Source organism: Crinia signifera, chromosome 1 (genome assembly GCF_055691185.1).
Source record: "Crinia signifera chromosome 1, ASM5569118v1, whole genome shotgun sequence".
NCBI classification, from domain to species: domain Eukaryota; kingdom Metazoa; phylum Chordata; class Amphibia; order Anura; family Myobatrachidae; genus Crinia; species Crinia signifera.
The window spans coordinates 331408260-331422387 of NC_139217.1; the positions used below are offsets into that span (position 1 = coordinate 331408260).

Here is a 14128-nt window from a genome sequence, read left to right on the forward strand (position 1 = left end):
GTTTTATCTAACCTAAATAACTTAGTCCAAATCTCCCAGCTGAGCCCTGTGTGTACACCCCATTAGGTACTAAGGCAGTGGGTCTCAAACTTTCTTCTATCACAGCGCCTTAGTCTTTCAACATTTTTACTAAGGACGAATAACATATAGTAACCTTAAGCTGAGTACACACTATGGGGGTAATTCGTACCTGCTCGCGAGGCTGCATATATTCGCTGTCTAACAAGCAGGTAAACGACTCCCCGCCGAACACACACTCCGCCTCGCTGACCGAAGCCCCACGACACGATGCAAGCGCTTACACACCCGCTCGCAGGCAGCTGCACAGAGTAAAAAACATTTCATGGTCACTTACCATCAAATGATTTTTTCTACCTTCGCAGATAAAAGTAAGCCTGGACTTACTTATATACTGCACGCTGATGTGTGAATTGGGGGCAGGTGCTGACATCAACCGCCCCTCCTGAGCAGGCACGGGTACACCTGCATTCGCAGGGGTACGCCCAGAGTTTCTATAGGCGCGGACACTGCTTTTGTGGGCATACCCCAGCGAATGGCCCCTGCCTGTCCATCATGTTGCGAACTCCCCGGCCTGTGTAAAACTTGCCGAAGGTGGTTCGCTCTGGGGGTATGCGCATGAGCACCCTCCACCATTGAAAACAGGGCTGAATTCACTGGTCACCTATACGAAAATGGTAGATGATATGCACAATAACTATATCATTAACAATATTATCATGCATATCTTTCAGTGTGTACCCACTGTATCACTAACAATAACCCCTGTCAGTTGAACATGCAATCAAATCTACCAATATTGTCAGTGACTGCATGTTCACATGGGTCCTGGTGACATCACTCAAAGATATCGTTCAGCGTCAGCGCAAATCTTTCGTTCTGCAGCAGCACTTATATTGTTAGCAATATTGGCGGTACCGCATATTGCATAATGTGTACAGGGATTAGATTACGCTTTAAAGTCTACAATATATGGGTTTAGGTGGTACCTAAAAGCTTTGTTTAACATAGATTTTTCCTTGCAGCTCATGTGGCTTAGACCTGGTAATTATCATTTTTTATTGCTACTATTGGTGGCAATAAGGACTTCATATTCACCAGGTATGCATTTAAAAAAATCATGTGATCACTTTAAGATACTGTACTGCTACTTCGCACAGGTGACATGTTCGGCGGCCATTGTTGGGGAAGTTTCCTATTTAGCTTTCCCCCCGGTAATTCTGTGAAGAGTAGCCCATAGTCAATAGCAGAACCAACTGTAAATTTGGCGCCCACAGCCAATCAGATTCTGTCTACCATTTGATAGGATGCTGTCTAGAAGTGATAACTAGATTTTGTTTGGTTGCTATGGGTGCACATCCACTTTTCATTTTTTTAGATGCTTTAGTAAATGTACCCATAAGGGTTGAATTGGGTTTTCTCCCCACTGCCGACACTAGATTGTGCCCAACAGAGCAATTTAATTGCTGCTCTGTTCGAGTGTGCAGAGCTGCAGGGAGACACATTTCAGCTAGCAGCCCCCTGTGCTGGGGAGCTTAAATGTCCAAAAAGTGACTTGTTTGGGTACCCAAACAGCACTTTTTAGGTCACTCTCCGCACTTAAATCCTGTTTACCCATTATGGACAGCTTAAACTGGCCTCTCTGGGTGCGATAAAAAAAACCCAACTGAATATTGTGCCTTATACTCTCTGAATCCCCGTCTCTTATGGTGTGTACACACGGTCAGATGTGCCTTCAGATACTATCCACGATCCGATCGGATCATGGATAGTATCTGAAGGCACATCCGATTTGCATACAAGTCTGACTATATAGTGCAGATCTGCACTATATAGTCATGGCAGACAAGACTTTCTGCCTTGCGATATGTGAAAGCGCATCGGAATCGGATCGGGATCGCAAGGGTTAATACCCTTCCGATCTGCATCTGATTCCGATCCGATGTTGACTATATCGTCAACATCGAAAGGCAAAAAGTGCCGTGTGTACACACCATTAGATGGGGAATTGGGCAAAATAAACAATTGAATCACCCATTAAGTGTCTAAAGTGTGTATGCGCATTTTGAATTGTGTATTGTACGTTCCATTAAAGCAGTGTAGCACCTTGCAATATGTTTGGAATTTAGGGATTCCTGACCCACACCTATGGATTATACAACTCTACATAAAAATAACAATATTTGTTGTCCTGATCTGTTGCTATTATATTGTTTATGCTGTGTAGTTCTAGCTTAATTACAGATTGTGGTGTTAACAGCTCATGTGGAAAGTGGATACCTGTCACATTTGCAGTGTCGGCAGATTGTTAGTGCGTATTTAGAAACTTTAGTCAGTGTATCCACAGCAACAGTTTCCAAGGTTATGATGACATATGCAAAATATCAGCTAAGAGGAACATCGTTTGCAAACCAAAACGGCTGGGGACCTAAGTTGGGCAATTGCATAGGGAGGGGAACAACAATAAATATTTCATAACAAAGCCCTTTTTTAAAGTGTTTTACTTAATGCAGGCATGTCCAAACTATGGCCCTCCAGCTGTTGTGAAACTATAAGTCCCATCATGCCTTGCCACAGTTTTGTTATTAGGGAAATGCTAAAACTATGGCAAGGCATGCTGGGATGTGTAGTTTCACAACAGCTGGAGGACCACAGTTAGAACATGCCTGATCTAATGTATGTAAAGCACATTAACCATGCTTTAGGTTTTCCTCCATGAAATGTTAAACATTCAGTGGTGTTCCAATGGTACCCCCTTCCCCAGCTAGCAATTCCTAATGCTATGTGACTCACGTTACAGTTTAAGCTCATTTTTTAAACGTCACACTCACAAAAATGAAGCTGAAATACAGCATTAAAAAATATAATGCCTAACTAACATATAAGTACCGTATAATATATGTGGGTAGGTAGTTATAACGAATGCCTAGAAGCAGGCAATTGTATTGTTTATACGTGCGACGGTGCGAGTCATGTTACGTCAACAGTTCCATGCCGGCCAATCGCATCCAAGGCTGGCACTACATACCCCACAAGGCAGAGAAGCCGGACGTGACGAGTCTCCCGGAGGTCGCGGAAGTAGTGCTGCTGCTGCTAGCGGAAGTGCGTGTGTAGCAGAGGCAGAGCACGAGTGTGCAGCGTGTGGCAGCGGTTCGAAGTGGTACGGTGCCGGCAGGATGTTTCTGCAGTATTATCTGGACGAGCAGGGTGATCGGGTGTATACCATGAAGGTGAGGCGGATGGAGATCACTGCATAGCCGAGGGATAGGGGTCCTGTAAGCGGGAAACGCCGCCTTAGCCGGGGAGACTCCGCACGCTATGCTCCTTTACTGCAGCGCCGCCTGCTTAGTATGTATGTCCCCCATATGCTGCTGCGTGTTACACTCTGCGCTTACTGTATTGCAGAGACTGTGGCATGATAACAGGATAACGTCTAGTACTCCGAGCATTGCCCATCAATGTATGGTTACCCGCTGTTATGTTTGGTGATGCAAAACGGTGACTCACAGCGAAAATCATGCTGAAAGCAGTTCTCCATCCTAGCATTGACTGCACTCTCTGTGAATCACAGTGAAAACCTCATTTAAATACACCAGCGAATTGCAGTGAGCATGAAACTGTACTGGCTGGCATTCATTGTTCGCTTTCGGCGAACAGTGGGGCAGATGTATTAAGCCTGGTGAAGAGACAAACTGGAGAAAAAGTGGAAGGAGATAATGCACCAGCCAATCAGATCCCAACTGTCATATTTCAAACACAGCTGATTGGCTGGTGCGTTAACTCTTCCAAGTTATCTCCACTTTATCTCTTCTCCAGGCTTAATACATCTGCCCCATTGATCGTTGAATAGGGTAAATCAGATATTCAGTGAAAAGATTCACCGCAGAGCATAACAGCCTGATTCGCCGGGGAGAAAAAAAGGTGAATCCAAAACATTGAATGCTACCCCGAGAGTTTCTCATTTATAAAATCGGGGGAAAAAATACAAAGTTAATTGAAGTGTGTTAATCTCATGTTAGGGTCAATCATGTGGTAATGGTCAAGAGTCTCTTCTATTTGTCCACAATTTATCTATTTCATTGGTCATAATTTTAATTGGTCATGGACCACCACCCCAGGGCACCTCTGCAAGTTCCCAAAGGCACCCCAGGGTGCCACAGCACACAGTTTAGGATCCACTGCCCTAGTGTAACCAACAAAGTCACACCCTCTCCAATTATTGGACAGTGAGTAATATAGCAGTGATTAACTTCATTGGGCAATACATAGGGAAGCTACTGGTGGTGTATGCATTGATGGGAACCTCAATGTTGTGAAACAATCTGTAATGGACCGATCAGTGGTCATCCCTAGCTTATTGTTCCATGAACTTTGAGTCAGTCAGAGTTAGGCTCAGTCCTGACACATTGGCTAAAAAATACAATAGTTTTGTATCTTCGATGGCAGCAAAACATTTGGTTCTCCCTCATCAACATTAAAAAGGGGACTCAGACGCATGACGCCGTGAAACTACACAAGTACCTTTAAAAAGTTACCGTTGGCCATAGACCATATATGATTTCACGTCTACAGTTGATGTTAATGTTCTTCTATAGTTTTGTCATTGATGGCACAGCAAGTGGCTGTGCCTTGCCCCTGCTGCTAAATCCCACTCCCATCCATGATTGGCCTGCTGCGTTCTATTGTCCATTGCAGGAATGAACATTAATTGTAATGGATGCCTGTTTCATGCCCTCAGTGGTTAACCCGCTGATGAGGTAGATGTCCCTTCTTCCCATCTTTATCCCTTACTATTTTCAGCTTCTGTTGTGGGGGTGCTGGATCTAGGCATTAGCCGCAGGATACAGACCTATACAGCATTGGGAAGAATGAGTCTTGGCCAATGAGAGTTGTGGATCTGCACGTGCTTCTCCATTTAACTCGCAACCCTGTCTTTCATTACATGATCGAGGGGGGGGGGGGGGTGCTGTTACTTCACCCCATCCCTTGCAACTGCTGATAGATGTGGTGTAGTCTGTGCAGTTGGAAATAACTTTAACTTTATTTTTTATCCTATTACAGAGGGTATCTCCAACTGGACAACCAACCTCTTCAGCGCATCCCGCCCGTTTCTCTCCAGAAGACAAACATTCCAGACACCGTATTACAGTCAAGAAAAGATTTAATCTGTTGCTGACTCAGCATCCAAGACCTGTTTTGTGAGCACAGCTGTCTGGCTTCCATCTTATTGCTGCATAAAGACTGCTTTATAATATGACTTGTGTAGAGTCACTATTTGTCACGTTATTTCTCAATACCTTGTGATCACCATTGTACCTCTCATATATACTTCTTGAATCACTGTTAAATAAAAAATCTATGTGTTTGAAACCTTTATTTATTTTTGGGGGGGCTGGTTAGAAAGATTTTACAAGTGTGTCATGATGTAATCCTCTATTCATGGTTTGCTAGGTGAAAATCTATAATATGAAGATATTAGTATATGGAGCATTATGCTCATTAAATATTCCTATTTTCTGACAAAAAAAAATAATAATAAAAAAAATCTCTGCTTTTAATTTGATGAATAAAACTACTATCCCCTATAGGTAGCAGGCATTTTAAGTGTATCTCTTAATGCAGAGGTTCACAAACTTTTAAACTCCCGGTTTTAAGGTTATCCATGCTTAACCATTCATGACTTAATTAGTATTTCAGTACATTTGTTTTAAGCATCTGGACTTCAGCAATGGATATTGTTAACCTGGACTGTAGAGTTTATTTAAACCAGTCATGTCTAAACTGTGGCCCTCCAGCTTTTGTGAAACTACATATCCCAGAATGCCTTGGAATAGTTTTAGCATTCCCTAATAGCAAAACTGTGGCAAGGCATGATGGGACTTATAGTTTCACCACAGCTGGATGGCTATAGTTTGGACATACCTGATTTAAACTATCTTAGGGAGGTCTTCAATCCCTGGTGAAAAAGCTGAAATTCTTGCATGTTTTAAGGGCAAATCCGACTTGACTTTTAATCAGAGTGCCTTTAAAAAAAATAATAATAATTTGCCTGGGTGAAAAATCCAGCGTCTGTATAAAATGCATGGATTGGGGATTTTGCCGTGATCCACGTGGCTTTGGAGAATTTGCCCATGTCTATTTCCACCCCTCAGTTTCTTATGTAGTGCAGCATATTCCCTTGTGCTTTACAATTGGAAACAACAGTGATAAAGCAAACTGGGTAGAAACAAACAGACATAGAGGTAGAATGGCCCTGCTCGCAAGTTTACAATCTATAGGGATAGAATTCCATAGCATGGCAGTCCCACCAGATTACAAGACAGTCCTGATGCAATTCGATATGAATGCTACTGGAGGTTCTGCAGTTTTCAGGGAATGCTTGAAAGTTTGGAGGCTAGAGGAGTGTCTTAATGTGCGTGGAAGGGCATTCCATAGGGTGGGTGTTGCCTGACAAAAATCCTGTAAGTCTAAGTGGGAGCGAGTAATGAGTGTGGATGAGAGACGCAGGTCTTGTGCAAAGCAGAGTGGTCGGGTGGGGGGTATAAAGAGATATGTCAGAGTAATGGCTATGTATCTAAGCAGAAGTATTTTATATTGGATGCTGTAATATACAGGCAACAAATGGAGGGACTGACAGTGGATTAACAGACGTTGAATGTCTAGCCAGGAAGTTTTGTCCTGCCCCAGAAATACCACAAAAAGGGCAGTCGCTGCCTTCGGCAGCAGCCCCTGCTCCCCTGGGGCTGTTGCGTCTGGTATTGGCTGTGTGCAGCCGTTCAGTATAGTTCGGGCCACTGGCGCATACCTGCTCATCAGCAGCATGGCCGGAAATTTCTCAGGAGAACCTGCTCCTGCAGCTCAGCCCGAGAAATTACCGGGCATACCACCAAAGTGGTGAAACATTAAACAAAAGCATAATGAAAAACCCAGAAAAGTAAACAAAAACACTGATGAACAACAGTGGTGGGGAGAAGCAGTAGCTGAATGACTCATCAGCTCCCTCTAGTGCCAAAAGAACATCACAGAGCTGTTTTTTTTTTTCTTACACAGGGTAATTGTATGTTGTTGCTACCATTCACTGTGAGCTGCAGCTGAGCCTATCTAATACTGCTTAGGTCAGCAGTGGTAAGAACTATTTATATCCCAAACCATACTTTTCTGCCTACTACTTCTAATTTCATTGGCTGCAATTAACTCTTCCAGACAGCAGTCAATCATGATCAACACCCTGGACTGTACTCAGTCAGATCAGCTTGCCAAAGGAATTATTTTCTTTATTTATGTATATAGCACCACAATTTAACACAGTGCAGTACCAGGAAAAATAATATTGTTGTTCACATCAGTTCTAGTGCAATTGGAGATTGCTTTACTCTGGGAGAATTTAGAAGCCCAAGTTGCAGCTAGACTATTAGCATAATTAGGTCCTGCCCCCTCACAGCATACTTACCCACCCTTCTGGAAGGTGCAGTAGGCTCCTGATATTTTGGGAAGTAGTCTCCCGGACCCCCTAATGGGTTGGTGGAGCCCCTGCATCCCATCCACCTCCTGGTGAAGTGGACAGGATGTTGAGATAATACAAGGATGAACAAAATGATTATAAAGGTAATGATTTTAGCTAATTAGATTAAGGCACGCAAGCTGTGTACACACGGTTCAATATCGCTGGCAATATGGTCAGCTTTACTCTAACATGATTCTCTCACTACTTGACAATTTAATAAATGTGTAATGGTTTTGTGATCTGTCGATGGTCCACTCACAGTTAAACCCTCCACATAGCAACAGACTATAGTGACCGTCTATAATCTGTATATGAGTATAAGTACTTCATTATAGTTCAGTCCCGGGACACTGGAACACATCTACCTAAACAGCTGAGACATAACTAAACCCCAAATGAGTGTGGTTTGGGCTGGTCTAGATGCGTGGTTTTGGGTGGACCAGTGGCAGTGAGTGCTTTATTTTTACATTTACAATTGAGACATTTTGAACCAAAGGCCTGATTCAGACATGTAAGCTAATGTTACAGCAGCTGTGTATTTGTACCCAGCAGCTATAGAAAAAAGGTGCAGTACAGTGTGCTGGCGCTATGCCTATATCAACAAGATGTATCTTTGAAGAATACTTAGCTCGGGATTTTCCTTAGAAGATCTGGTAATTTCTTGTAGTGATCTTCCTTATCGTTCCTCCCGTTCCGAATATGTTTGTTATGTGAAAAAAATATTTGATGTGTATTAAGTCTCAACAAATCGGAATAAAAATGCTTTGCAAAATATATTTATCAAGATCTGGGATTGAAGATATAGTATTTCTGTAGCGCACCTAACTCACATCGGGTTAGGTGTTTCCAGACTTATCAAAGTTTTTGCATTGGCAAATACAGATGTAGTGTCAGCACTCTTCTTATGCTCCTTTTAAACTACCTCTCCTCTTGATCCTGTACCCTCACAAATCAGTAGTTCTGTTCCCTGTGTTCATCCTATGCTTAACTAAAATCTGTAATATCTCCCTCCCTCTGTCCTGTATCACTGTACACTACTCCCATTCTGAAAAAAAAAAAAATATCTGAACCGGACTCTTTCTCAAACTACCATCCTATGTCTCAGCTTCCATGCCCCTCCAAGCTACTTGAGAGACTTGCCTACACTAGCCTCATACATTTTCTTAAATCGCACAATTTATTGGACACTGTCAGATCTGGACAAATTTGTGTCCCTGGCAATGATGCTAGTAGGCCAGTGGAGGGTGCTGGAAACCTGTCCTGAGGTGGTTTAATATATTTAGAGTTCTCAAACTGGAGCTAGGCAATGGTATCTCGGAGCAGCTTGTAGCAGATTTGGCATGTACCCATGACAGGCGCAGAGTCAAAATCGCCAGTGGTTTTCACCAGGGAACCCAGCAAGGAGATTTGGACTATGCTGCACTTGACGAGCAGGCCGCAGCCCTCTGCGAGGATCTCTCTTGGTAAAGCAGCATGGATATCGGATACCAGAAGGCACAGAGATGCTAGAACTTGAGAAGGAATAGATATTGATGTTGGGAATTGATGTTGGTACCGAAGAGTGCGGGTTACTGGACATGACTGAGGTTGGACTGGTATCCGATGTTAACATGGATTTGGGCTGTGAACCGAAGGTAGTTTGGAATCGGTCTGTGAACAGATGGTAGTTTGGAATCTTCCTGGGAATTGATGGTAGCCAGATCCTGTGTACAGAATTCCTGGGCTGAGCACAAAAGAATTCTCGGGCACGCTGGAGATGGATTAGCAGAAGTTTCTGCCAGCAGATGAAGTAACCAGGAAGACAGGTGAATAGAAGATCACAGGTATATGGAAACAAGCCTGGACCCATGGAAGTTGAAACTGTAGAAACTCAGTTGGAAACAAGCCTGGAGCCTTGGAAGCTGACACTGGAGAAACCCTCAGATGCAGATAATTGTTCAAGGCACTGGCTTATTATGGGAGACCTGCTAATACCCCTTTCACACCAGAAAATGTAGGGTCCCTGCATTTTCTGGTGTGGGGAGGAGGCGGGCAGGAGTGGGTTGGCGGCGGAGAGTATCACCTTGGGTTGCTGGTCCTCGGTACAGGCGGCGGGCGCAGATGACACAACTCATTGGCTGCAGTGAGGGCGTGGAGAGCTGAGTCATCTACATACGCCACCTGTCATCTGCGCCCACTGCCGGTGTGGATCCCCGGCCTGACAGCACGCACCGAGGACCGGCAATCCGGGAGAGTACTCCTACCCCTTTCACACTGGCCAGGACCCCGGGTTGAACTCGGGAACAACCCTGCTCCATTGAAATCCTGGCTGCTGGCCGCAACAGCAGTTTGAACAGAACCAAAAAGTATCTGTACCTGGTTTTGCCTGAGCCATGTGATCTTTGCTGAAGTCACTGGAGCTGCTGGATAGGTGTGCAGAAGTCAGCTGACTACAGGTGTCATGGTGGTACCCATGTCCCTCTGGAACTATGGAGATGGAAAAGGAGAAACTGGATGTCATCAGCTGGTCCCGCTTGTGGGGCCAGCTGAAACCTCCTTAGTAGGTGGCAGAAGGTGGATCCTGGAACATGCTGGATTCTTTGCTATTTTCTGACACTCATAGAGGGGAAAGTTGAGGAATGCTAAAAGAAAGGTTTACATGCATGCTTTGTAAATATCTGACATTTTCCTTAATTAATGTATTGTCGGTTGGAATGGAAGTAAGGGGGGGAGTGGTAGAAATGATATATGAGGTTTTGTGAGTATGGGTAAAGAATGTGTTTTATGTGTTAAAGGTGATGGGTTAGGGTGAGGGTGATCGGGATGAGTGATAGGTATGGATGATGGGAGAGTGAGTGATTGGGAGGAGTGTAAGGATAAGTGAGAATGATGGTTGGTATAGTGTGGTATGGTAGGTAGAATGAATAGGGGAGTAAGGGTATGGAAGGGTTTGAATTGATTTGGATGGAGTAAGGATACAGTTCTCATTTCCCGGATCAGGAGGTAGTAGATATTAGGTCTAACACAGGGCTGGGCAATTGCGGCCCTCCAGATGTTGAGGAACTACACATCCCAGGATGCTTTGCATTAGTTTTGCTATGTGGCCATGCTGAAACTGATGCAAGGCATGCTGGGATGTGTAGTTCATCAACATCTGGAGGGCCGCAATTGCCCAGCCCTGGTCTAACACATAGTTAAAGGAATGTAATTGAAGAGAAATGGTGAAGGTTGGTGGGGAGGGGGGGGGGGGGGCAAGGTGTGTGTGTGTGTGTGTGTGTGTGTGTGTGTGTGTGTGTGTGGGGGGGGGGTAGGTTTCCTGGTTTGATTCTATATATGTAAATATGTATAATACTTTAACTGACCCGGCATATACTGGGTCACCTAAGTGTCCATCTCAGTGCTTTGCTCTGCCCCTCTGGAAACCCCCTTCTGAAAATCCTGCATTTGCCCCTGCAGCAAGCCCAGTAATGGGCCGCATGCTGGGACTTGTGGTTGTCCCAGTATACGGACCAGGCTTGCTAGGACTCATAGTTCCACAGCAGAACCCAATGGTTTTATTCTACTTTTACACCACCATTAGCCTGGTACCGGGGACAGCCCCACTTTCAGTCTGGGCTGGTAAATTATGGATGAGGGACCCCTTCATTAGGGGGGACCCCACTACCCCAGCCAAGACTGACTGGTTAGGGAGTTAAGGCTTTGGCCAGGGGGACTCCCCCCGGCTGTGGCATTACACTCCTGGCTGGTGTTGGGCTGGTGCTGTTCTTGAATTACGGGGGATCCCTATTTGTTTTGTCCTCTGTATTTTGGGAACCAGGACCGGATCTTGGGCATGGTGTTGGTTTAAAAAAATAAGGGGAATCCTATTTAAATTGTTCCCTGATTATTTAAAACCAGGACCGGCTCTTTGAGCCTGGGGCTGGTTTTGGCGGTGGGGGGGGACCCCATGCCAGTTTTTTTAAATTATTTATTTTTTTATAAACAATTTTAACACTGCAGCCGGAACGAATCTGACTGATCCATGCAGCCTGCCCATAAGAATTTGTATTTAAAGTACGAATTTGTATCAGCAAAAATACGAATCCATACGCCATTGGAAAATACGAAGCAGTCAAATACGACTGCTTTTTTAAATTTCCCTCCGGAATATGAATGTGTAAATAAAATATGACTGCGATGCCAGTCATATTCATTCGTAATAAGAATACGAATACAGATTCTGACCGGCAGCAGATTCTTGGGGCTCCAGCCTAAATCCCCTTAAAAACCCCTCCCGACCGCGAGCCTCACCCTCTGCTGCCCTCCGGCCGGGATCCTCTGCCTCCGGGACACGGGCGGCGTGGTCTGCGGGGTCAGGGAGTCTCCCTGTGAACTGCGGCCTGGTCCGCAGGACGGAGCCGGGGGCTCGATTTCTGCCGCGCCCGGGACATCGCGCGGCCGCGATCAGACGCTGGCGTTCTGCAGACTCACCCCAGCTGCGGCGCAAGGACGGGGGTGACAGTGGGCTCCTCACTGACGCCCGGACACTTGCTGGAGACACGCTGCGGGCGCCATTCGGGCCCTGGTCACAGGTACCAGGGCAAAGCGCTGTGGGGGGGCCCGGCCGCCTCCCGCCCTCAGCCAATCCTCCCACACTCTCCACTACTGCCCACACATCCCACCACTTGCTCCGGAGCCCACACGGGGGTACCTGGTGGGCACAGGTGACTCCACATGATAAAAGGGGCACCTCCAAATCCCCCAGCTGTCTGCAGCACACCAACAGGCTGGTGCTGGAAGGGACCACACCAGTAATCTGGGTCTGGAAGGGGATATCCTGCACCCCACTCTCCCAACCCTGCAGCAACCTCTTCATATAATACCCCCCTGGCCGCCTGGCCTAACTACCTCTGCCAGCCACATTACATCTGGACCCTGCCTCCTTCCCCCACAGTCTAAGGCTGCCCCCCCCTCACAATACACAGCCTACCTGAACCACCAGCATCCCTCTTTGGGAGTACCGCTGTGCACACGCATCTGTTAGGCCTTGGGACACCTTCATGTTTTGAATATACACCTTTATATAGACTATGGCCTGCTGTTGTGATGTAATGTAAAAGGCCTGCATCTTTCGACTCCCAACGGGTCTGATACCACCATACCCCAACCTGCTCTATGATGTGACCATAGATATGCAACCTTTGATATTTTAAATCTCACGCATACAGCCCTCCTACTACGCTGATAGTGCTCCTACATCTGATATCTGGATTATAGTGGGACCTCTGTTTATGAAAAGGTTCCTGATACCTCTACCAATGTCCGCGGTGGACCCAGCTTTAGTCCACTCTGAGGCTACCACGTGTGGAAATTCCTCTGATTCAGATCACTCCTCTACCAGATCATCCTCAAAGAAAAAACGTAAATCCACTACCAAACCCAAAAACCCCAAGATGAAACCAGCCGACATTGCTGCGGTCCTCGGCCCTCTGCTAGATGAGAAGCTGGTGGGTATTAAGGAGGCCATCTACACCACTCTTACCCAACTGACCCACCACTCCCAATACCTGGATGAGGTAAAGCAAAGAGTTTCAACTGTGGAAGATGATCTCACCACGGCCCAGGGCACCATCGACTCCCAATCTAGGGATATAAAGGCGCTACATGAGAAAATCGAGGACCTGGAAAACAGGAGCCATCGCAGTAACCTGAGGGTGGTGGGCATCCCCGAATCGGTGAGGGGCCACGAGCTCTTAAACCTTCTGTTGACCTGGCTCCCAGAGCAACTAGCCCTCGATCTCAAAGGAGTTCCACTTGCCATAGAAATAGCTCACCGTATAGGCCCAGAAAGACCAAACCGTGGGGGGCGCCCCCGCCCTGTCATAATGAGGATCCTCAACTACGCAGATAAAACCAGAGTTTTGGAGCACTACCGCAAAACTGCTAACCTTCCTACAATGGTGACCAAGTACTCATCTTTCAGGACTTCTCCGCTTTGGTAGCAGCTAAACGTAAGGAGTTCACACCTGTCTGCAAACATCTCATCGACGCTAACATCAAGTTCTCCCTGCTATACCCGACCCGTCTGCGTGTGTTCATAGATGGAAAACCAATCTTCTTTGACACCCTGGAAGAGGCGAAATCCAATTTTTCCATCCCTGACACTTGAACATGCTCAGCCTCCCTTTTACAGGCTCTCCTCTATTTGTTATACCCAACCTTTTTATCTCTTGCTGGGCAGTGGTGAAGACGAGACAATCTCTCTCCTTCCCCCTTTTTCTCGATGTACACTGCAAACTCGAGGTTAACACTGCATATACCACCTTTCACTGTTTAATATTATTTACTCGATAATGGCTGTATTGTGTGAATACTTAACATAATGTTCTAGGTTCAGACGACCATTGGGCCTTTTTGAAATTAGTTATTAATGTTATACTTGATAGTTTGTATGTTATTAGTACTTTTTGCCCGCTCGGTACCCAGGCGCACCTCCTCTGTGGGACTCCCCCCCTTTGCTCGCTGGGACAAAGGGGGACTCCCCATAACATGTTTATCTTTCTTTATGATCCCGCCTACAGGAGTTGGTTAGCATAACTGACCAGCTTCCCCCATCTACCTCTTCTGGGAGAGACATCCCTCTTCTCT

The 14128-nt window shown here is 45.7% G+C and overlaps 1 protein-coding gene across 1 annotated transcript; it reads left to right on the forward strand.

Annotated features, from left to right (window-relative positions):
- Positions 1-3046: 3046 nt before the first annotated feature.
- Positions 3047-5388, forward strand: NOP10 (NOP10 ribonucleoprotein). Its single transcript, XM_083158368.1, has 2 exons — positions 3047-3248; positions 5080-5388. Exons 1-2 carry the CDS (start codon positions 3195-3197, stop codon positions 5218-5220), a joined length of 195 nt encoding a protein of 64 aa, XP_083014494.1. The 5' UTR covers positions 3047-3194; the 3' UTR covers positions 5221-5388.
- Positions 5389-14128: the final 8740 nt, after the last annotated feature.

What these genes read in the sequence shown, in the direction of transcription:
- NOP10 (XM_083158368.1), top strand. Translation starts at nt 3,195, where the DNA reads ATGTTTCTGCAGTATTATCTGGACGAGCAGGGTGATCGGGTGTATACC. An exon ending in ATCGGGTGTATACCATGAAG is followed by an intron (nt 3,249 to 5,079) that starts GTGAGGCGGATG and finishes ATCCTATTACAG; the next exon opens with AGGGTATCTCCAACTGGACA.